Raw genomic sequence first — 25,575 nt, 5'->3', positions numbered from 1 at the left:
CACACCTAGGCAGCACAGAACATGAAAAATATGAAAGCTAAAACTTAAGTCATCAACAGTAACATTTTTTGTCATGAGAAAAAAAACTCACCTTTAAACAACTCATTTAAGTAGAAGAAGAGACGCTCTTCAAATGTATTTGGAGGTATTTTTGTGTTGTTTTTTTGGGTGGTGCAGTGTACCTAAAATTTTATGCTTCCAGAACTAAATATGGCTTTTTGTGCATTTATATGCAATTAGCAATACATCTAACATTAAATGTGGTTTCCTGCAAAGACAAGCAATTTTATTACTTTCAGTGTGTTTACAGCATTTGGCATTTTTCCCGAAGATATTAAAAATCTTCTGTATTTGAACAAATGTATAAACCAAAGTATTACTGCCTCTTATACTTTGGTTTCGTTTAATGAGAGGTAGATCGATGCACATTTAAGGAGGTTTAACATAACTTTAAGACAGGCATTGACATGGTTAGTCTTGTATTCTATTCAAATTATACTTTCTTGAATTAAATTATATAGGCATGATTTCTTAACAGAGTGAAAAATAGGCTCTTACCATAGTGAGATCAGAATACTATTTGTCATGCAAAAAATCTATAAAAGTAAATGTTTTTTTAAACTATGATTGCTTTCTTCTTTTTCCAAGTAAAATCCTGTATTACCCATGCATATTTAAAAAAAAATAAAAATAAGAAAGTTAACAAATGTATACAGAACCAGCAAAAGAACTGTACAATATTGATGCTGTAGGTAATCTACAATCTACATCTACTAACTAAATTTTTTTTTTTTTTTTTTTACTAAAATTACACTATTATTGGGAGAATAGGGTTTTATCTTGCTTGGGTTGGGGTTTCAGTATTGTGTAGAGTAATACATGGTGAAGAATGGTGAAGTAAAATTTTAATCTTTGGAGCTGTGCATTTTCACATTAAAGTGAAAATTTATTCCTGTAGGTTCTGTAGTATTAACATGTCTCTCTGTATGCTAGTTTGAGGTTATTTAGCAAAGTAGTGGGGTCAGATCACATGTGAGATCCTAAAGCTCAATAACTTTGTGAGCAGTCCATGAAAGTAAAGGAAATAGATATGGATCAAGTAGAAGAACATTGGGAAGAAACAGTGTAAATCTGAAACCAGATTTTGAACAGCACATGACAAGGTGTGAATGCAATTTGTGATTTCATCTCTGAAGTAGTGTTAGTAGGAAGACTGAGGATATCAGTAGGTAGCTATGTTTTGGCAAAGGGGAAATTTTTGTGAGAATTTGTGAGAATTTCAGAAAAATAACTGTCGTGGTTTTAAACTAGTAACTAAAAAAATCACTTATTTCTTGCTGTGAGATATGGATTAGAACAAGAGCAAAACAGGCTTAAAACTTAAAAGGAATAAAGACAGTTTATTAACAAACTACAAGAATAAGAACACTAGAATAAACTTCCAGAAAACCTTTTTATCTCCCACCACTTGACTATTTCTTTGTACACATGACAACATAGAGACAAAAAACTTTAGAACTTTGGTGTTTAAAACAGTCCCAATTCTTGTTAGAGTCTTTTCATCAGTCTTTGTAGAGAAACAGAAGTCTCTTTCTGCTAACTTATGGAGTTTCTCACAAGAAAACGCTTTCTCTTATAGTTTTCTATTGCTCTGATGTCAGCTGCCCAGAAATCTGTCATCAGTTCTTCTCTTCCCATTTCACACTACTCTGAGGTGTGTATGGGCCATGAGTTTAGGGATTTCATTTTAAGGATAAGTCATTCAAAGGCAAAAGTCTTCTTCATCAGTCTCAGAGAGGTTTCCTGGAAAACATTTTTCTCTTTGCCCTCTAGGCTTCAAAATTTTCACTCTACTCAATTCCAGCAACCCACAGTATCACAAGTACTCTCTCTTTTGCTCAAAATCCACACTTTGAATACTCTATTCCTCCCAATACTCTAGTCATGAATTAAAGGAGTCTTTTTAAACTACTATTGTCCATCTCCATAGCTTTAACAGAAAGATATTTCAGCTGTAAAGCATCTTCTTATTCTCTCTCTCTTATTTAAAACTTAACTCTTTTCCTCACTGTTTTTGGTGGTTCTATGATGTCTTCTTCATGTTGATTGTCTCTCTTTCTCTGTCTTTCTGAGAAAAAGGAGTAATCTGTACGTTTATCCAGGTAGTAAAAGAATTAAAAGCTTTAGAAAAGCTGTAAGAGTTCATGGTGTCAGGTTTCAGTCCAGCAGCGGAAACTGAAAAACTAAACCAGGCTGCCAGCTCTGCTTTCCTTTCCGCCCCCGCCCCCCGCCTTCCCTCTTGTCCTCTGCAGCCTTGTCCAGCTGAGAGAGGGGGGAGGGGGAGGAATGCAGGAAGCTGGGACAGAGCCTTGTTACCTTCTCAAAAGCCGGAAACAAAAGAGGACAAGAGAGCTCTGCCTGTACTTCCTAAGAGAGTGTTCACAGGTTGAATTCACTTTCTAATGGTCAAAAACTGCTGTCAATTTTAGAAATGATTGATAATTGGTCAGGAGAAAAAACTCCCATCAGCCACCAGTAGTTTCAACTTCCTTAGGTCTCAAAACTACCTTAAAGGTAAAGCTACCCCATGACAATAACTCAGGTTTAAAGAGGATCATATTTTAGTGCAAGATGTCAGAGAACCAAGACTTCCCTTCAATGTCCCTTGAACTTTGCAACTGAAAAGGGAGTCTGCATTTCAGCTCTGAATCCCAATCCTAGTGTTTAATCAATAGCCCAGTAATACTAGTTACAAGGGACAGAATTGGAAGCAGTTGGGTACATTATTACATCAGAGGCACAGCTGTTGTAATGATTTCAATGTCTTATTTTACTAGAAAAATTATGAAGTCCCAGAAGACAATACTTCAGAGAAGAAAGTTGTTAAGGAAAGGCAAGAAATGTTGACAAACAGTAAGCAGCATCATCTGTATGTTATACATCCTGTGACCCAGAGAAGCAAAAAAGTACACAGAGTAGGTTCAACCACCTTCTTGATTGGAAAGACACCCAAAGGAATACGCAGGTGAGATTTTTTTGGTGATTTGGAAGTAAAATTTTAACATTGAAACAAACGTACCTTTGAGTAGTTGCATTTGTCTTTGTTTTGACCCTACTCAGGGAATACTGTTATATTCTATGGCAAGAGTGAGAGTAGTGGGAAACTTTGACTCGCTCTACAATATGAGTACTGTAATTGATTAATAAAATTAATTGAACCTAAAACTTACTTACACATGTTGATTCAATGGTCATATATTACATAACTGTGTAGAAGTCATCACCATGAGTGTTTGTAGTATGTGCATCATAGGCTACCACAAAACAGTGTTTAAACTGTATAGAGCATTTTATAATGTTATCTTCTAACTGCCTACTGATTTTGCCCAGATGTCATCACTTTCACTGAATGGTGGTTAAAAAACCTGGGCTTCATGTTTCTTTTTTAGCGTAGTGCTCAGTATTTTTCTATATCTCTTTTAAGGCTTCCCCCCTCCCCTCCCCGCCCCCGTTATTTTTGGAGGGTTAATAATTTTTTTCCTTGTTTCCTTGTTTTCCTTTTTCCTACATTATTGCTATTATTAGTATGAATATTAAATTCTTTTGTTATGTAGATAGAGGTTCAAGAAAAATAGCTTGGTGGTTTGTGGAAATAGAAAGTGGAAGGCTGTAGCTAGCTAGGCAAACGTACAGAATAAGTATTTGGTATATATTTTCAATTTGCCTTGAGACAAGCTGGCCTCAGTTACCCATCCTGTTATTGTCGAAGTGCCAGTAATTGTCAGGTTTGTTTACTGTTATAGACATGGAAAAAAATATATTTGTGAGGCAGGTGAAGGGGAGCTCTTCATTCTAAAAATGTTCAAAATCATAATTACTTATGAGAAGTTTACTGAGGTAATATTTTCAAAGCCAGTGAAGTAACTAAGGCTGTTATTCCAAGATCCTAAAGTCATACCTAGTAAAAAGCTTAAACAATTCACTCTTGAGCATTGAGCAGGTTATCTGTTAGCGCCTGGCATGCATTTAGACTTTGTAGTACATGTGGACGTGCCAGAGTGAATGAGGATGATTATATGCCTCAGTTTGTTGTAATTGCAAGGCAGAGTGGGAAGCCAACTGCAGTCACCACACTCAAATAATTGGAGCTAGCCAATCAAGTGGTATTTGAGGCAAACAGGGTTAAATCTTGCTGCCTTTTGGAGCCCTCATACAAGAAAGGCTACATGTTTCATATCCTTTCTCCAGCATGGGATTGTAAACCTACCTCTCCAGCCTTCCAGTAAGGTTCCCTGACCTCAGACTAGGGCTAACTCAACTAGAGTGATCTATTTTAATTAGAGCTTGGCTTCTTAGCAGAAAAAAATATTCTGTAATTCACTGGGTAGGATGGCATGGACAGTGCTTGTCTCCTGTGCATGCATTTATCCAATTTTTGTTTAGCAACTCTTCTTTAAAAGGACTTGGAACTATTTCCTCCCCATTTCCCCCACCCCCTAGTTAAGGATAACACATTTTTCCTTCTTGATAATTACAGGAGACAATTTGAGGAAATGGTATCCCACTTCAATGTGAAATCAGTGAAAGACCTTGCAGAACGTATTGCAAAAGCTACATCAGAAACCAGGCAGAAGATGTTGAAGGACTTCTATGTTTCCAAGCATCCAGACATGGAATCTTTCTTCTCACTTGAAATACCTACAGAAACTTCACATAACTGTGAGGAAAGAGAACTTGGTACAACACACTCCAGAAAAAGAAAATCCATTGTTAATTTTGGACGATCTAAGTCTAGACCTTCATCAGCTAACACACTACTTTTGAGTGGAACTACAGAAACACAGACCCAGGAGAGCCATAAAGGAGAAGCAGAACAGCTTCACAAGGACTCCTACTTGCAAGATATGTTTGTTGATACAAAATATAAACAATCACCCAGTGTTGCTACTCAACATAACCAAAGAAGAAACAGTCAGGCATTCAAGGATTTTATGGCATCTGGCTCATTAAGCAGTAAATCAGAAATAATTGAGGTGCTGCCTGTAAAAAGTTGTGAAGGACAGCAAGACTCAGAAGGAACACAGCTGCCAAAAAAGAGATCCCTGTCTCAGTCAGAAAATGTAGAGAGAAAAGCTCAGATTTGCAAGAAAAATTATTTTATGGACTTACTTGGAGATACTTCTATTCTTGATGAAATATTCAGAAATGATGGAAAGGTATCTACAGGATCACCAAAAAGATTCTCTTCAGGACAAGCAGAAAAATCAAAGGGGAGACCAAAAGATTTCTGGGATATGCTGAATGAACAGAATGAGGAGAGCCTCAGAAAGCTCACAGATATAACAGTCATAGAGAAGCTTTGTGAAAGAGTCCCTCATTCCACAGTGACAGGGGAGAGAGAAGTGTGTGAAAGTTCTCTTTGGAAAAGAAATGAAACTTTTTTGTGGAAAAAATACAGTGCAGATGATTGAGATGAACCACCCACTACTAAATCTTGTAATGTAGTAAAATGGAAGTTTTCTATGGAAGTTACACTATAACTATTTTATTTGACAGCACTATGCCACAAAACATGGTAATTCCATGAAATCAAAGGTAAAATGATTAATTCCTATTTATAGTGATACAGAATTACATTTTACAAGTGTGATTATGAATGAAATTACATATGCAGGTTAATATATAGTACATAAGTTATGTATATACTATGTACATAGTCATGAATATGTACTATATATTGTAGCCTATAATATATGATGATTTTATATTAAAGATTTTTAGAATTTTCTGATTGCACTTTGCTTTCTTTAATTCTGATTATATTCCTAGACTCAATAGAAGTACTAAGTAATTTTTTCCCTTTACTTAAATTTGGATGTTGTCAGTCATCCCAACACAATGTAGAGATAACAATGTAGAGAAACAATGTAGGATTTAACAATGATAGTGCATATATTTTCTGAGGTGGTAGAGACTGGACGAGTTCCTGAGACAGGGATGATGTCTTTGTGTCCAGTAGCTTTTGGCGGATTCCCATCCTCCATGATTTGCTCAGTGTCTGAAGCTGTGGACCTTTGAAATCTTCATAGTGTCCTATAAAAGTGAGTTTCTCAGCTTGGTTGATGTAAAGGACCAAGTTTTTTTTATTTGATCTTTCTCATTAAATGTTGTGTCAAATTTCATCTCATTACACTTTCATCTCCCTTTTTTTATTTTTATAGACTTCTGTCATGTCTTTGTCAGGGCATATGCAGCACATTATATGTGTAGGAAATATACAATACAGTGTATATGGAGTAAGGAATTTTAACATCTTGACAAGTTATTATCTTACGTGTGGAATGCTGGATGTAATTAAATTTCCAAATTAAAACTATTCTTCACGGATTGGAAGGGTGTAAGATACTCAGTGTCATATCTCATTTGCCAAGTGGTCTGTCACATTTTTCAGTGCTATAGGACCATGTGAAGAGTACCTTGTAACACGTAACTAGAAGAGAGCAGGGCTTCATGTTGCTCTGGAAACCTTAACCCTAATATTTGGTTTTTGTAAGCATTAATATACAGGTGTACATTGAGTATACTGTGTAAATTGTTTCTATGAAGGGTAAATGTTATGAAATTTTAAAACCCTGGACACTGAACCTGCACAGCAGCAGTGAATGGTGATAGTTTTTGTGGTTTGAAAGACTACCCACTGGAAAATGAGCTTAAATTTGATCTGGAGCAGCTTCTGCTTTAGGTCATGGGAAGCTGTGGTAGACTACACTCTGTCTCTGTGGTAACCATTGTGCACGTATTAGAAGTGGAAACCATCTAAAATCCTGATTGTGATATCTGACTTAAATACCTGAAAGAGGGAGCTGAGTATCTTGCATGAATGTTAAGTAATAAAAGCTTATTTTTTAATAAGTTTTTAATAAGGTTTTAATAAGGTTTTACAGGTAGCTAACATAAGTAAGATTAATGTGTTCCCTAACTTTCTCTTACTCTGAATTTATGCTTTTACTACTTTATTATACCAAATGGTATAATGGTCAGTTGGAACAGCTTTTCAACAAAAAGTATGAACTAAGAACGAAAAAGAAGAAGCTATAAACTGTTAGTCATTGATATATTTGAATTATGTACAGCTAAAGGAAGGCATCTTAAGCCAAGGAATACCGACACCCTTGTTGATGTTAATAAACCTGAGATAAATTCAGGCCTTCTGTTTGTGGCATCAGTATTGACTTTCTCTACAGGGTAGAGTTCTTATGTTTAGAGAGGCAAACTGCTCCTTAGGCAAGAAAGAGAAAGTTTGGTGGAATGAAAGATATGGTCATCAAATACATTAAAAGATAGTAAGAGAATGACCCCTTTATGTCTACAGCAAAAACAGGAGTTAAATGGCTTAAGTTGCACCAAAGATAATTGAAGTTAGATAGTAGGGAGGGAAACTCTATAGGGAGTTTGTAGGTTGTGTAGTGCTAGTATCTGACATGATCAAGAATAGCAGAGGAAAGAACCTACTAAAAGTTGCATAGATGAAACTGTCCTTGTTTTTGGCCAGAAGGAGGGACTGATAACATCCATTTGAGGGCCAGAAGGGGCTAGATAACCTTGTTGACTTCAGCTGGTATTGGGGTACTGAAGGGAGGCTTCAACACAGCACTTTGTTTGTCAGTCATGGTGTGAATCAGTAGATACTAGAGAGGGCAAAATCTGATTTGGGTAGGTAAGATTTGGGTAGGTAAGATTTCCATTGATTCCCAAGTATGAAGCTGACATAATTTTCCTGAAGTAATCAGGAAATGATGTTTCTCCTTTAAGGTATGCATAAGTCAAAACTTCCATAGATGTGCATGTTTTATTCACGTCTGCCAGATACTGACAGTATGTTTGTGGAAGTCTATTTGTTACATGCAATTGAACTGAGCTGTGAGAACATGTCTTGAAGTAAGATCTGTGTCACTCTGTAGCTTTCTGCAAATTTAATGTATTTTACAAGGAAATATCACCTAAGCCATAAATACTGCAACTTAGAGCCCTAGGGATCTGTCTGTAAGATATTTTTGTTGTGAAGTTGCCTGTATAATTTTAAAAAATGAATCTGAACAAATTAAAAAAATAATTTTACCTGCGTTTTGAGACATAGTCTTCAAATATTAGAACTGAAGACATCAATTATGTCTTCTTAGAAATCTGTTGTTGTCATTTTGTTTGGCTTTAAAAACAAAAATGGTAGTATGGAGTTCATACTTCTATGTACAGGGTTCCATGCAGGGAGATGTGGACTACAGGAAAACAGCCTCCTGGCATAAAGAAATAGCTTCATGGTGGTTGTCACCTGATCTGAATGTAAATCATCCAGGAGATGGAGTATCATTGTTTTCCCATGGAAATTACTTGGTGGATTTTACTGCTCTTTATTGCAGTTCCCTTTGTTTTTTTCCTCCTTGGAGTTCCTATGAGTCTGGCTGTGGGTCCGTGACCTTGCAGGTGGTACCAGTATTTTCAGTTTTTCCTTCAATGGAAATTCATGAAAAAAAAAAAAAAAAACAGGTTTCCAGTGAAATAGTAAGAAATTTGGCCCTGTCTGTGCTAACAAATGCAGCTATCCCAACAACCACCATCTTACAAGACCTAGTTAAAGACACTGTGTTCTGAGTCTAATTTGCAGTGTAGTTTGGATCATAAGCTGTTTTGCAAACTGGGGCTCTACTTAGAACTGCATTTGGCAGTAGCTGTGTGGTACACAGATTTCATATTTGATCTGAGGGAGGGAGACTGAATTATTTCAGGTAATGAGTTTGTTTGAGAAAAGTCAGGGTGTGGATTTGTCAACACATTAAGATCATTTGAAAGGATATATTTACTCAGCTTTAGCAGGTCATGTGAGCACCAGAAGGCAGACTGATGCCAGTGCCATGGCTTCATCACACTGTTAATGCTATAAAAGCCAGTATTAAGAAGAGGAAAGAGTGATTGGTAATAACATAATCGAAGTATCACAGGATAGTTCAGAGGTGATAATATGTTACTATGTAAGAAAAAGATTACTTAAGTTACTTTCTTAGAAATCTCAATTGCAGAAGGAGGAGAGGATTTTGTTCTTCCAAGGAAGCATTTAACTGCCTTTGCTGCTATGTATTTTTCCATTCCTGCAGTATCCTGCATATCTTGTTCACTGCATACCTTTCAGCTTATGCAACAAATGACGTAATACTGTTAGAAATACTCTCCTTGTTTTTGCACATTCCCCAATTCAGTACATCTTGACTTGGTCCATTCTATAAAAAAAGAGTAATGACCACTTATATCATGTCAGAACCTACCTTTCTTGAGAGGGTACCTGAAAAGTAATTGGCTAGGGATGGCTAAGGAGATGCAATTTCTGCTGCTGAAATTGGATGTCTAGATTGCAGATGAGAGAGGTAGGCAGTGATTCAGAGCATTTAAGAGGCATGCCTCTTGTCCTGTAGATCATGTGTGGATCATAGCAATGTACTTGTGAGTCTATATCTTGTGTGTGATTCTGACAGCTAATTTGGAAAGAGGAAGAAAGTACATCTAAACAGATGGTTGGAGGGCTTCAGAGTTGTTTGCTTGGCATCCTAACCTTTTAGTTGACATCAGAAAGCTGAATTGCCTTTTCAAAGACCAAGTGAAGATTGTGCTCTAAAAGATGTAATTGAATGTAAGAATGATGTATATGCATGATACTTGAGGACAGATTGTCTCAGTTGTTCTCCGAGTTTGCCAGAGCTGAGAGGATGGATTTGAGTGGTCAGAACATGACCTAGTGTCTGTGGCAGCACACAGTATGACTGAATTGAAATGGTACCCGAAATTTGAACAAGTTGGAGCATAAACAGGCCCATTGCACTAAAGCATTATTTTCTGAAAATACACAAAGACAGCTTAATTATGTTAAAATTTGCATTGGTCTGTTGTAACGTGTCACAATGTCTGATTTGTATATTTAATAGCAACATTCTCAGTCCCTAACACTGTACCCGATGAAGACAATTACTAATCAGTGGGGATAGCTGGGATGCTAAACAAATATCAGCTAACCTCAGAGTGAATCTGTTTTTTTTCTTCAACAGAGCTGTTTATACTAGAAGGGTTTTATTCCCCTTTTATTTGTATTGAGTTGTTTCTATCATGTGAATGCTCATGTAAACATGATCTCCCATATCATCTTGAAAATCATTCTGTGCTACTTTAAAAACAAATACCATATGTCTATTTATGTTGTTTGAGGTAACTGCTCACAACTGTCATCAGCACTTGCCTTTCCATGATTCAGACTATAATGGGACTTCTATGACAGTTCCTGCTTGTTCTGGTTTATAATTCTTTAGCAAGGAAAACTTTCATACTGTGGTCTGATTTGAAATGTAATTTAATTACCTCTGAGAAAGCTGTTTTCTTAAAACGTCTCTTTTGTGCTTTTGTCTCTTGACCTTCACAGCAGACTCAGATTAGCTTGGCTTGGTCCCTCGATATGCATATACTAGAGCATTTGTGTCCAGCTTGGTCCCTTGATAGAGTGTAACTAGAAGCATTTGTGCTCTTCTTGCCTCTTTGCTTTCACTATTCTGTCGTGATTATATATATTGCTGTAATTACAATATACTAATTCTAATTTAAGAGTCTCATACTTGGTGGGAGTATTGAGGAATAACTTTTTATTAGTCAAATGTTGAGGTTCTATTCTGCTTCTGACAGAGTGTCACTCTGCACTATTTAGAAAAAACAGACAAGGAACATCCTATGTTCTTTGTAATGGACATTTCCTTTACATTACTGTGTGTCCTAGTCATTAGAGGTAGATAATAATATATATTTAATGTATATGTACTTATATACTGTCTTTATATTATATACTATACATATCTATGTATACATAAATTAGAATTATATTTTAAATTATCTATACGATATAATCAACTTCTAGCATGCAGTACAAGAAATTATGATAGTATGAAATAAGTATTTTATGTCTGAAGCAAAAGAAATATTAGGTATTTTACCTTCATATTTGACATACTGCTGTTTGAACCTCGGGAACATAGAACAATTTAGTGATTTAGAATTTTGTGGTTCTGTCAAATTGTTGTAATTGGGTAATTTCACATCTGATAGTCTTCTGTGTCAAACTCATAAATCGTAGCAGATGAGAAAGAAATCAGTGAAAAACTGTAACATCAGAAATACCTGAATTCAGTGCCATTCATCTCTCTTGATTCTTTTCAAACTGCGCAGAAGAGAATGTGCAGTCTCTTATTTTGTTAGACTGTTCAGTCTAGGAAAATGTATTTGGACTAAATGGTGGTATTTCTCTTGAAACATTTCTGGATATACATGTTAAGGAATTATCTTTGTAAATTCCATTTCACTAAAAGAAATAGAAGCGGTAGGAAACCACTTAAAAGTGAAAGTTGGACTTACTATTGCTTGTGTAATGAAAAAGTTAAAATAGGAATTTAATATTCAATAATTAAATAATCCTCTTTAGTAATGAGAAAAGCTACTTAAAGTGGTGGGAGTCTTTTTAATGTTTTCATTTATCCTTTGGTTCAAACATTCTATGTATTAATGTTCCTGTGTGCCAGTGAAATGAATAACCTAACTAGTGACTGAAAAAACCAAAGACATGGAACTTCTTTGGACCTGGAGACCCTGATGCCCAGCATCAAAACTGCCACCCTTAACCAAAGAAAGGTAAAGGTTTAGGCCTTTTTGCAAAGTTTACTTTGCATGTTTAGGTATTTAGGTTGTGACGGTAAATTGAGCATGGTTACAGTTTTTCATCTCATACAAGAATTCTTTGCTTCTACCATGGGAAGAGATATTTGTGACCTGATAGTCTTGAGGATGATGTCTCTGAAAATAAAAAATCCTGGTAAGAAAACAATTTAAGAAATTTTAAGGGAGTTTTAAAATAGAACAAGACACTTTTACTTTCCTCACCATCAAAATCCCAGCATTTTAGAAGATACTGTGTTTAAGAACCAGAGTGAGCAATAAAATCTTCTGTAACTGAGTTGCTATGCTTCAAGCATGTCACTTTTAAACTAAAAGTTTATCTTTTATTGTTTTATTCCTTCAGGGATGAGAAGTGGGTGTTTTCAAAACCTCTGGGAAGCATCAGTAAGTCTGTTCTTCCTGATAGCAGAGAACTTTCATTTTTAACTTTGCACGATTACAGCATAACAGATTGGAAGTCTGTGATCTGTGTCTGCCTTTATCTTCTGGTTTTGTACAGGCTGTGAACTGGGAACTAACTAGAAAATATAATAGCTACCAAGTGACTTGGTATGGATGCACTGAGATGGTAGCCCACTGTGCAGCTGTGCTTCACAGCTGCAGAGGCTGCAGCTGATCAGTGGTGCAACCTGGGATTTTTTCATCCTTGGATTTGTACTCAGAAAGTCAGAGGAGAAAATCTATAAAGGGAAAGAAATAAAGGGATCTCTTTAGAAATGTGTTAATCTGCAGATAAGGAGGGTGATGTCTCTGGGAAAAGTTAGTATTGCTAAGCATACAGTAGAAGACTATGACAGAATGCATGAGCAGTTGTAATGCTGTCATTTTCTAGCTTTTGAGAGTTTTTATAACTTTATTATTTCTAGTGCAGTTCTCAAAAGGTGATTTTTGAAAACTTTCAAATAAAACTGTAAAGAGAAGGGTATTCCTTTACTCAGAAGTGATTGATTCCCATGTGAATCATTATGAAAATTTGGAATGACAATTCCAATTAGTTGACCAATTGGAGTTGTTAATAGCACTAGGTTACAGTCTCTTTTGTAGACTAGCCAGTCAGGGGAAGAAAGGATATAGTTGTTAGTAGATGTCACAGAAACTGGTTGAAAACAAAAGAGTGCAGGCATCTGTGAAGTCTTGGTTCTATTCTGCAGTCTGGAGACAGTGTTTGTGTATTTAGCACAATAGATCATTATGCCCTGCCTATGTTGCATCTGTATCTTGGAAGTCTGTTCTGCTTTCTATTTCTTTCTTGTTAGCCTAAGCTCTACAGCTTGTTTCCAAGCTAATGAGCTTCCTCAGTGTCCTGCATGGGCACCATCAATGAGTACTGATGGAACAACAATCAGGATTTCTCAGCTCTCAGTTCTGGTGCCTCAGCAGCTTCTGGGGGCCAGTACAATAAATTGCATGAAAAGACCCAAAAAGCTCTGTAAATCCTTTTATAATCACAGAGTCACTCAGTTCATCTGTGAGAAGGGACATGTATGTAGTCTGGTGATGAAGGAGGTGTATGAGGCAAGGCAGTAATTTGTTTTAGTAGAATGTCCAGAAAATAATGTTGCTTCTCTCTAGGAGATTTGTATGGAGTATGGGTAAGCCCCAGTATTTAGAACCTGGCCAAAATTTGTCAGGTTTTCAGAAGGCTATTACTGGACATGATACTTGCAGTAAGTTAACCCCTCTTGCCACCCACAGTATCTCTCCCCAAACAAGCAAACAAAACAGATTCACAGTGAAATGGCTATAGAAAAAACATGAGGAAAAGTGAGATTGATTCCCTTTTGTCCCCTTTTCAGAACAGCTGTTTAAGTTGAAACTTATGAGAAAAATTCAGCCTGATGGAGACACACAGCAGGAAGAATTTCAGCTTGAGCACTTAGAATTTGACAAATTTATGGACAACTTAATCTTGTAACAGAGAATGTTGTGCAAACTTTATTGGTGGGAGTATCACCAGTATGTATGATATGAATATAGATGTACATTTGTATGCATAACCAGATAGTATCAATGGCTCAGTTGCGTGATGATATTACTGATCAAGTACAGGTACAAAGCAAATGGAAGAGGCACAGGAGTCAGTCTGTAAGCACCTTTGCTTGTCCATTTTAAGCTTTGCAGGGGCAGTTGAACAGTGGTGCCACAATTGTAATGCAGAACTCCTTACCTGTTGAAGACAATAAAGCTATTTCTTTTAGTCCAGCATAAAGGAAATATTGAAGGAGATCTGAGCAGGAGTCCACCAGGCTATCTCATTGTTCAGAGATTCAGATTCAGATTGCTCATCATTAAGTGTACTCATTTGCTGTAAGGCTGTGAAGCATTAAGCTTAGGAGGGGGTATTGAAACTATGGAGTAACAGCTGTGAAAAGGTTTGCCCTTTGCCTCTTCCATGTGTACTTTGTTCTCAACAGCCATACAGTATAGTTCCTCTGCTTAGGAGAGGAAAGAGTGAGTTTTTAATATGCAGTAAACTTATCTTCCTGATTTATTTCTTTTTATAATTATCGTGGAAAACAATATTTTAAACACTCAGTGATTTTAGTTTAACTAAACAAGAACTAACATTAGTCTCTAGGAAAATTGTGGGAAGGACTTCTCATCTCCCTATAATGTAAAAATAGCTTTAATATGTTTGCATCAGCAGTTTCTCCTCTTCAAATTATTTAGGTGGTGCAGGCTTTTTGCTATTTTTCTTTGGTATGGTATGCACATACTGTAGCAATCCATTTTTTTCATCAGTGTGTTACTAATAATGAGCCACCTAAGCTCTAAAAATCTCCCTCTGCTCTTAGCTGTAAAAGAATGCTTAAAGGATTTAGGGATGTCAGTCATCATCTGGTTTTTTAGCAGGGGTGTGTGTATGTATGCACAGAGACGAGGGGAAGAGAGCCCAAGCTGGAGTTCAGAAATTACACTGTGTGTGGTCTGAGGTTATTTCTCATTTCATGAAATGCACGCTTCATTCCTGGCTCAGACGAACTCGCACGTCACTGAATAAGTCCCTTATCCAGTTTCCAAAACACTGAAGAAATTTGAAAGAGCTCTGTGGGTGGACTGCTACTATCAGCAAAAGCAAATAAGCCAGCCTATTTAGTTAAGCATTTTTTAATACTTAAGCAGAATAACCGACAGTTGTGACCAGCCAAAAGAAGGGAAGGGAGGAAAAAAACTGCACAAGTTTAAGCAGTCATACATTAATTAACATTAAAGGCATCATTATAGTTCCTGGTTTGTGAAGGTGCTGGCTGATCAGTCCAGGAAGAGCACTAGGGAATGACTAAATGAACTGCCTGTGCTGCTTATAGGCCCCTGTGGTCTGCTGGTCACAGTTTATTCAGCAATTCACCTTCCTTTAATCAAATGTAGTGTAAAATTATTATATATAATAAGCCCCAGAAAGATTAATCCAAAGACTCCTTGTATCAAGCTGGTTCACTGTCTAAAATAAGCAAAAAGCTCTACTCTGGATTACTACAAATGTCTAGCAGCAAAGCACTATTGTAGCAAATTCTAGTTCTGTGATAAATCTCAGTACTCAAAATTAATGACGGTTCATTTCATGGCAGAAAAGAAGTACAACAAATAAACAAAATATTACTATTCATTCAATTTGAAATTATTTGGCTAGAATGCGATTGAGTACTCCAAATCCTGGTTTCAATCCAGTATTGAGATATCTCTATCTCTAATCTTGATACATTGACTCCAAATGCGCAATGTAGCTAGCTCTGCGATTGCAAGACGCTTGTATTTAAAGATTAACTTCATTATAGCTCTGAACTAAATCAGGAGAAAATAATCTCTTTTAAAGTGAATCTCAGACAGAAATCTTGTATCCTGAGAGATCAGTATCTGTGAAAGCCTAGGCAGGGCCAAGTGACAGATACATCTGCTTGCCCTGGGTAGCGCAGCCTGGGTCCACACCTCTGAGAGGTCTAGCAGAGTGCAGGGCTAAATGCCTTTTCCCAGTTTGTGATGTTCCTGCTTCCTTGTGACTTGAGACAGGAGATCATCAGGTTCTAGACAGGGGGTTTTGCTGAAACCTTTGCAACCTAGAATGCAACTGCAAATACTTTTGACTTCCCAGTATCAACGTTAAATTAGGTGCCAAGGGTCCCATGTTCTGAACAAACAGTAGAGAAATGTTGCCCAGAGGCTGCTGAGTCATAAGGAAAAACCAAGAGGTATTTGATGGTTTTGTTTCCTTCATGGTGTTAGCAACTCCTACTTGCCTAGTGTGGGCCAAAGACAGATGAAAGCCATATTGTGTGTTGTCTTTTCAGGATGCATGGATCTGGAAATTGGTGACTGTGCAGCTCTTGTCTGTGTTCACAGGCCACTGCCACAGGTTGTCTCCATCACATCTTCAGTGTGGGAAAGAGGGGACAGGCTCACCATTCCTGATAGATAGATTCCAGATAGCATATCTGCATCTGTGCCTCGTTTCCCTCTCCCCATTGAGGAAGTGAGGTGCGAGGCAGGCACACTGTATGTGCAAAAACTCTGTGATGGATCCAGGTTGACATAGACCTTAGCTGTGAAACTCTTCTTCCTTTCTTAGATTGTGTAATGTGTGATCTGCCTGCAGGAGATTTCCTGCTGTGCTGCGTCACAGATCTGCTGAACAGTAGGCACCAGAGGGAGTTGTGATGTGGAGCACATTCAAGGATAAATGGCATGGAAATCCCTAAAGCATGTGCAATCACTCTTTGGACAGGTTAGACAAATAAACCCTAAAAAGATAAATTTGCTAGGGCATCCATAATGAAAGTTAAGGGTAAACAAATCTGGACAGTGAAACAAGTTAGCTGATGGGGAAAGGTGGGATTTGAAGAAATTTTTAGGTTGTACTAGGGATCTATCACAAAAGGTTCAGAGAGATTTAAATAATAGAATACTAATTCACTGCAAGTCATTTTGTGTTTTCCCTGCCCTTGGGTAACAGCAATCGATGCTGAATATTTTTGCATTTTCACCAGCCCCAAAGCTGAAATCTGCTGTATGGTTGTTTATTTAGTCTGACTAGCTCTGGACAAGGTGTTAGACTTTTGTGCTTAAAGAGCACCAGTGAGTCCAGCTGCTGAGTATAGGGCTTTTCTCAGCAGTTGTCTGCATTAGCATCTGGCTACTAAGACAAAGCTGTACTGCCAGACTTCCACAACACTGTCCAGAAAAGGCTTTCCCAGAGTTGGATGAGCCTAGGAAATAAACCCACCAAACCCAAAACCCGCTTAGAGAAATCAATGCCAGTTCCAAATACCACAGTATTTTTAAAGAGCTTCTGCTTGTGAAGCTAGCAATCAGAAAACCTCTGTCTGGAAAAGAGCTCTGAACCAACTCCTATTATAGGAGGTGACGCCGAGTTCTTGATGGTAAATGACCACATTACACTATGGGGCCTGTGGGTGTCAGAGAAAAGATGCATGTGAGAAAAGTCACCAGCTGAAAGCATGGGTATGTTTTGAACACTGGAGGTAGTTTAGTAGCCTGAGCCTGTTTCTGATTAAAATATGAGTCCTTCAGATGAATGGAATGTAAACCACATACCAATTATTGGAATCCCATAAAGGAAACTCCCTTTTCCGTCTGTCTATTCATCCATCCGCCCACCCACAAAAGTACAGGGTCTCAGAAATATCCCTCAGCAGAAATGATGGAAAAATTCAGTGCTTGCTTCCTTTTTCCTTACCTCCCAGGTGCTGGATGACAGCTAAAGAGATGAAATTGCAGTGAAGCCACTTAAACAGTTATCAAAGAAATGGACCTGCTAATTAAAAGGATAGTATTTCCTGGCACAAGAGAAAACACACAGAGTCAAATCTTGAGGCTTTCCTCAAGCAAACTTCTGTGGGAATGTGACTGTGTGAGGGCTGCAGGAACAAGCCTTTAGAGTAAAACCCACTCAAAGTGAAAGCATTAGATCAGTGCACTCATTAGAACAAAGTACTAAGGCATGTATATACCTGTTTCATTTGGCAAATCTCTCACTCCTTTGTGTTCTTAATGCACTTTTCATTGAGGCTTTTCCATGTAATTGATTGCAGTAATTAATCTCTTACTTTGCTTACTTCTGTGAGGCAGAAGGCGTTTCTCCCAGGTCAGCTTTGCATTTTAAGTGTTACAGTATCTGTTTTACAGATGGTAAAACTAAGACAGAAAGTTCAGAATCAGCAAATCAGTGCTGGAGTGTGTTAGAGTCCCATTCCTGTCTCTGACCGCAATAAACACTGCTTCTCCTAAGTATGCTCTAATCTCAAACACACTGCTTCCCTATACGAGTGAAGTCAACAGATCTGTTTTCATGAGCACTCTCTAACATCCCTGACACCATACTAAGGAGTCTGGACCTGTGGTAGAGGTAATGCTATGAAATGTTTTTTACATTGCCACTGTGTTGCAGGACAGTTCAGTCTCATTGCAAAAGGCAGCCTTTGGACAGCTGGAAGAAGTTTTAAATGTTATAGTTTGGGCAAGATTTGGGTCTACAGTAGTGTTATGGTCTAGTTCGTGGTAATTGTTTTTGATACTCTGCTGGCCTCTAGAGGGATAATTTATACAGGCTGAAGCAGTAACCAAAGGATTTTAAGCAATACCGCCTGCTCTTCAATCTTCTTGCCAGGTAGTTCTTTGCTATTTGGCAAGGCCTTTAAGTAATGAGGCTTTGTAGCTCTTTGGAAATACTTTCTTTCTTTAACCTCCATTATTTTTCTTCTCTCTGGGCAATACATGTAAGGTATGTTTCTTCTGCTTGAATAAATAAGGGTAGAAGATCCTGGTAATAAACACCACTCAACCACTGAAGTGAGAAGCTCTGAGGAAAATGTGCCAAAGGGGCAAGTGAGAGAGTGAGATGCAGAAAAGCCAAGTCAGCATTTTGTGCATAGCATTTAGCCATAATTTAAAAGCTCTTAAATGCTAAGAATTCTTCTCATGAATCCTGTCATGTTTACTGAAAATAATGACTGCATTGTAAAAAAAATAAAATCATTACTTTGAAATTCCCAAAAGCCAGTAGATCCTGGCTTTTTCTGCTTTCTTCTTTACTCACTGTAAGGATTTTGTGTATTCTCCAACTCATTCCCAGATTCTATCTTCAAGTTATTCAGAATATGTGTATTAAATCTGAAAAAAACATGAAACAGAAAAGGTGAAAATTTACTGCAGAGAGCAGATAATGGTCTGTAAGCAGTAACTGCTTCAGGAAATGTTATTAACATTAAACACATATATTCTTAATGCTTGAAGTTTACCTCTCTGTAACTTCCGAGTATTACAGGCATCTTGGTACATCTGTGTGAAGGCCTAAGTTGTTGTTTCAAAGTCATTTATGCCCCTTATCCAACTGCATTTATCCCTCAGGTCCTCAGCTCTGTCTGGGCCCTTTGCCTTCATTAACTATGGCCACTCTTAGCCAGCTGAAGTGTTTCTTGTCACTTCAGAATGTTCCCATTACCAGCTTATTGGCAGTTGTCCACTTGGAGTGAGGTTGGCTTGCTGGGCCCCAATGTAAAGTAATTTTTAACCCATCTCTGCCTAGTGATACTATAATTGAAGAATATGTTTCTATTAACTTTTCCTGTTCTCTTTGAGATGAATATCAGAAATTTTCAGTGTAGGGAGGAACCTTGTCTAGAGATCATCCTGATCAAATGCTATTTTAATGTTTAGGCTAACATATGTGTTGACCAGTTTCCCTCACAAAGTCTTTTGCACCATTAAAACATGTATTGTTTTAATTGGTGCAAATAATTGGAAAATATTGGCAGCAAAATGTCAAGTAAGGTCTTTGTGGCCTTACTCTGGTAGGATACGCATCTATCATGGGATTTACTTCTTGGCATATTCTAATAAAATACTGAAGGAAGCAAATAGCAGTAATAACTAAGATCTGTGGCTGTAATCTACAACAAAACTAATTTTACCTTCCAGTCTTGTGTGGAAAAACCACAGATTCTACACCACCAGTGTACCTGTCTTCTCGAGAAAAATTTCCTCTCCTTCCTTCCCTGTGTTGTAGTTCTGCAGCTACACCATCAAAGTTCAACAAACTGAGTTCCTGATCAAAATTTACATGTACTCTTCAATGTGTACAGGAAGCTAATACGTCAAAAGAGTGCAGTGTACTGGAGTGACAGGTAAACATTTGGTAGAAAGTTTTAAAATTACCTGAATAAATACTGAGCCTTGCTGTATGCCACTTGAGAAGCCAGACAAGTTAGTCATGAATCTGATCTTCATGTGGCTTTGTATTTAGTAAGAACTACTGTAAAAGTTTATGGTGAATCTGTGTAGTTTGCATCTGCTATTAGCAAAAACGAGTTTCCAAATGGAGAGCAAATGAAACAAAGGAAATTCTGTCTGTTTGATCCAATTAAGAATGTTAAGAGCTGTGCAGAGCTGCAGAGTTTAGTGTTGTTCTGCAGCCTTTGTTAGTGTGTGGTATATGAAAGGAGGCAACCAAAAAGCAGTGATTGACTGACGTGGCCCTAAAATGTGTACTAGAAATTACTGGATTAGTGGCGATGGTAACTACAGGCAGGGAACTGCAACAATGACATATCATCTGAGCAGCAAATAACTGGGGGTTAAAGAGAAAGCACAAAGACTACATTCAGAAACTCTGTCCTTTTGTTGTGAGAAACAGCCTCAAATGCAAATGCTTGTTGGTTTGAACAAACCTTGGAGAAACTGCTGGAAATTTAAACATACTGGAAAAATACACAGGTCAGTGTGAGCCGTTCAGGAATAAAATGCCAGGGCATTCTGGATTCATCAGATTACAAATAACAACACAGAACTGGCTGAAAATGTTGCAATTCTGCAGCTTCTGTGTGACAAAACAATAATCAGCATGTTAAATGACAGTTAAAACAGAGCTGGATATAACCTCCATGCTTCCTCCAGCTTCACAGCTAGACTGTCACAGATGACCTAGAGGGATGAATATGCAAAAAATCTAGATGCTATGAGCAACTTAAATAGAGGAAATCCCTCTCTTTCTCTTGGGTGTTATTACAATAAAGTTCTCATGTAGTTGTAAAAAGCTGACACTAAAACTGTCTTGTGAAGTACAGGAGTGTTGAGTTCTTTGGCAGAGAACAGGAAAAAAATATTCCTCTGATCTGCAGAAGTACAGAATATCCAGGCAGCTTACAATGAAACCTATATTATGTGCTGAATCTCACCACCTTCCTTCACTCAAGCTTTGGTCTGAATTACTCATTATGCTCTTGAATTTGGAGGCTGTAGCAGGCATGTAGTATTAGTGAATAAGGCCAAAGCGCCTGAGGACACAGAAAAAAGGAGGGGAAAACTAATTCTTGCCTAAATAAAAAATGGAGCTTCAGTTTCATTTGTGTCAGTGTTGGATCAAAACTTCTGGGAAGTCTGAGAAGTCCATTGTAGGTTTATGGATTAAACTCACATGGATTAAATTCATACCATGTGCAGGAAGGTCCTTCCACTCCTTTCATTTCAGTCTTTCACATCAGCAGAATGTCACAGTGCTTGACAGAGGAACTTAGCGGCTATTAAGGGCTTCTGGGTAGGAAATTATTTTCTTGTATTGCAAATAACTGATTTCTAAACCTTGCTCTAGGAGTACATGCAAAGGTCTTATGAGAATGACAGAAAAAAATATGATCATTTATGGTACCAGCTATTAAGATAGTAATTTCAAGCTATCAGTCAAGTTACAAGTGTTGGTTGTTTGCCAGTGGAAAAAGGAAGTAGTAGTGGTGACAGGGAGCTGGCAGTAGGTATTTTGTGTCATAGTCTGATAGGATGGGGTGAAATCTAATACAGTCCCACAATGTCTAAACAGTTATGGCAAAAGGATTGACTCATAAAACGGAATGACTGCTCATAGCATTCTTTAGTTGAAATCAAGTTAGAGTAGTTACTTTGTTTTTTTCAGGTGGCTGTTGCCATGAGTTCTGGGTCTTCTATTCTTTGAGTAGTATCAGGTTCTTGGGAAGCTGCTGAATCAGAACTCTCTGAAAGATGTAAGCAGATACTCTTATACAGCTATGAAGGGAAAATGTCCCTGTAACTTTTTAGTATTTTATTCTTATAGATTCATAAGAGTTTAAAACCAGAAGGGCCCATTAGCTTCTTTCACAACCATTGAATTATATTTGCTCTGCATTAGGTCATTAAGCATACTACAGTACAGGTGTGTTGAACAGCCTTCACTGTGCTTTATACAGGGTATAAATATATGTTCTGTATGAAGGTTAGCCAGAGCAATGTGTACATAAGGTAGCCTTCAGATGTTCATTACAATCAGCAAATCTTAATATTTAAAAGCCAACCAATATTTCCACATTATTTTGCTGAATCAAGAACACAAGATACATGTAGAGCCATCCCATCAGCCATTCTTATTCATCAGGCTACAGTGTCAAAACCAAAAAAACTGGCTTCCAGTAAACCAGTAAACTTTTAGTTGTTTGTTTGTTTTGTTTTTGGAAAACATGAGTACAGGAATCAATGAAGGCTTTGTATTTTCCAGACTCTGTACCATTGGCTTGCTTGGGTTTGAAATTGCTGAATAGAATTTCCAATGAGAACTCTAAAATGGAGTGCACTTTTCATGACTGTATACTTTTTCCTCAGTGAGATTTTATAATTTTTTAAGAAAGGGAAGAAACTTGTTGGAATATTAGGAGAAAACTGCTACTTTCTAGTTCGCATTGTAGACTTTTTCTGGCAACCATCTGAGTGGGCCAGTTCAGCATACTGAATGCAATAACACGAGGGGGCTGGAGTCATTAGTGGAATACTTTGTTATCTGGAGGGTTTTTTTTTTGCCCTCATTATTAAGGAAACTGGAAGATGTTTATTGACTCAGGTAAAGTCAGATGATAAAATTCTGTGAATGACAATTGAATTCTCTCTTAACACCTTTAATGTGCATCATACTATCAATAATTTAGCAGCTTATTGCTCTCTGCAGAACTGCAGAATACTCACAAGAGCTGTGAAAGCCAATGGAAGGGTCATCTGGAATATGTAAAATTCTTGCTAATTCCAAAAAGGTGAAAAAAAAATCTAGGAACCTCACTTCAGACATGCCAAAGAGGTGATCCTCTTGGACATTAATCTGCTGCGCTTCAATTTCCATCTCTTAGAATAGTCCCTCACTTCATAGGTTTGGTGTAAATGCAGTCTGTGAAGCACTCAAGTATTATAATGAGAAGGAAAACAGACATGGAAGAAACTCAGCACTTCTGTCTTCAAAGTTGACTCTGAATTATGCAGAAGACACAGGCAGAACACTGGGAATGGGACACAGTGATGACTAGCAGCCCAGTCTGTCAGCCCTTCCTATATCCTAAGGCACATACACAAGTGCCTCCATATTATGGTATTCTTCATTTTAAAGAGCTTAATCTGTGACTTCATTGTGGATTTTTAGTCCTATGTGTGTGCACCGCACACACAAAATAATGTGTTCCTAATAGTTTTCCTTTTCATCATCCTTATAATCCTAACCCTAATTGGAATTTTCTAAAATATTCCTTATATTTCTATACTTCTCTTTTACTAGAAAACTGCTTGTGGGTTGTTGTTTTTTGTTTTTTATTACATAATAGCATCTTTTATGTCTGAAACAGAGAAATAAGTATTTCTTTGTCCCCAACATACCCACCCTCCCTCCAGAATCAGAAAGAAAATCTAGGTCTTTGCATCCCGTAAGATTGTCCTGTCCTTACCTGCTCTGGTTCTCAGTTCTATAAGTGGTCATTTATGGAAAAAGGCTTTTCACCCAGAGAGTGGTTGGGCACTGAAATGGGCTCACCAGAGAAGTGGTCACCAGCCTGAAAGAGCTTAAGTGTTTGGACAGTATTGTCATGCTAATGGTGTGACACTTGGGGATGGTCCTCTGCAGGGCCAGGAGTTGGATTCAATGATCCTTGTGGGTGGGTCCCTTCCAACACAGCTTATTCTATGATTCTATGATCCAAGTGACAATTATTTGGCGTCTACATCCTTACTTCCTTCACTATCCTTCTACCTGAGGATGTCCTCTCTGGTTTTTCAGTGCAGAGATTTCTCTGATGGTATTAGTAATTCACAAGAGTTGCCTCATACAAAGGACAGAAAATTCTTTTTCCAATCCAGCGTGACTTGCATTCTCATCTTTTCATGTAGGTGATACTTAAATTTGCCTTGTGTCTCACTTTATGTCTATCAAATACTACAGGTCTTTGTCTTCTACCAGTAAATGGAACCTCATAATAGCTATGTTTCAGTATATTTCTTAGTTCAAAGACACTGTTATGATCTTACTGGAATTTCCTTCTTGAAGCTCTATCTATCAAAATTTTAATTACATATTATCATCATTGCAAAAAATAAAAGGCTGTCTAGGTACAGTATACATTTACAATAACTGTAGGGACACGGCTGAAAAATCACACTTACGGATGTAAGCCTCATGGTGTGAGATCCTCTTCCAAACATGCTGCTCTCACAGCCCGAGTCAGTAGAACATTTCTCATTGATTACGTAGAAAATAGATTAATTTGTATTGAAGCCAACAAATACCTAGCTCATGTATGTGTCATATTTGGCATTCTATGCTTTGTTTTGTACCTGTTCTTTATCTAGTTTATAGAAACCAAATACGGTGTCCTTGGGTGAAACATTAGACCAGGGCACTGCTGGGTTCTTCAGGATTTGCAGCTTCCAGATGTTTTTACACAACTGTTCAAAACTGAGATGTTGAATGTATGGCTTTCATTTTGTTTTTCTACATTATGCTCTATTGCTCCTTTGTCTCCCTTCCTTTGTGTGGTATTTGAGATGGTTTAAGGTAAGGGTGTATATTGGCTATCCGTTTTTATTGGAGCTCTGGATCCAATCACTGCTGCTAGTCATTGAATGAACTTCTCCATTTACTAGTTTTTTATAAGCTTCTTTACACTGTCTGAGTAGTTGTGTCTTTCTTTGGCAAAAAATATTTGACACTGCTAGATTGAATGAAACAGAAATTTTCAAATTAATTTGTGAACTCTGCTAATGAAAAGAAGTAATGTGACAAAATAAATCACTGCTTTGAAAAGACCTCTATGTTGTGTCTCGTAAAAGAGCCTTCAGATGTTCTTTAGTACAAACTGTACTTGTTTTTATTACTCTTCCTAATATCTAATAATGAAACCTTGTATTTATGTGCCTCATCTTCAAAGTGCTTTGAAAACATTTGTTATCTGAACATCTGCAGGATGGGATGTCCATCTGCTACACAAAATAATCTTAAATGAGTGCAGCACAACTTTCCCACGTGCCAGATTTTGTGAGGATGATATTGCTTCAACTTTATCTACCGTTTGCCCAAAGGTTTATAGCATATTTTAGACATTCTTGACTGTAGATTCAAACATACTATAACAAAATAATACATTTCTCTATGACACAAAAATTGAATTTGTTTCTTTTGTGTCTGGAGTTTTGTAATATGTGCTACCTGGTTGCCTTAATCTCAGAATTCTGTGACATTCTAATGCAACACAAATGTTGCATTAGATGTTAGATGTTCCATTCCATCTGAGTTTATTTACCATGCTCTTCCTTCACTATGACAAATTAGCATTTTTACTGGTTGTTTAATTGTTCCATCACACTCCAGTTAAAAGAATTTAATGTGCTTCCTGTTGTGTGACCTGGTCAAATTCATGTCTTCCACAAGAGTCAGACTTTGCCTGTATGGTGTTGAAGGGGAGTTTCAAGCAAGATAAGTGAGCCCAACTGGTTGCCTTAGTTGTAAAATGCTCCCTCCCCGGACCATGACTTTGGTGCCTACAGCTGCAG

General features: G+C 37.5%; 1 protein-coding gene across 3 annotated transcripts in view; it reads left to right on the top strand.

Annotated features, from left to right (window-relative positions):
• Nucleotides 1-25,575, top strand: part of ERCC6L2 (ERCC excision repair 6 like 2) — a 106,176-nt gene that overhangs the window by 50,857 nt on the left and 29,744 nt on the right. The window contains exons 18-19 of one of the 3 annotated variants that reach the window (XM_058826652.1): nt 2,838-3,025; nt 4,538-5,689. The exons of the other annotated variants lie outside the window; for them this stretch is intronic. Of the exons in view, the coding sequence (XP_058682635.1) occupies nt 2,838-3,025; nt 4,538-5,471 (1,122 nt within the window). The 3' untranslated portion in view covers nt 5,472-5,689. Of the gene's footprint in view, nt 1-2,837; nt 3,026-4,537; nt 5,690-25,575 lie in introns of those variants that run through there. 3 annotated transcript variants of the gene reach the window in all.

Source organism: Poecile atricapillus, chromosome Z (genome assembly GCF_030490865.1).
Source record: "Poecile atricapillus isolate bPoeAtr1 chromosome Z, bPoeAtr1.hap1, whole genome shotgun sequence".
Lineage (NCBI taxonomy): Eukaryota > Metazoa > Chordata > Aves > Passeriformes > Paridae > Poecile > Poecile atricapillus.
This window is presented reverse-complemented; position numbering and strand designations above follow the sequence as displayed.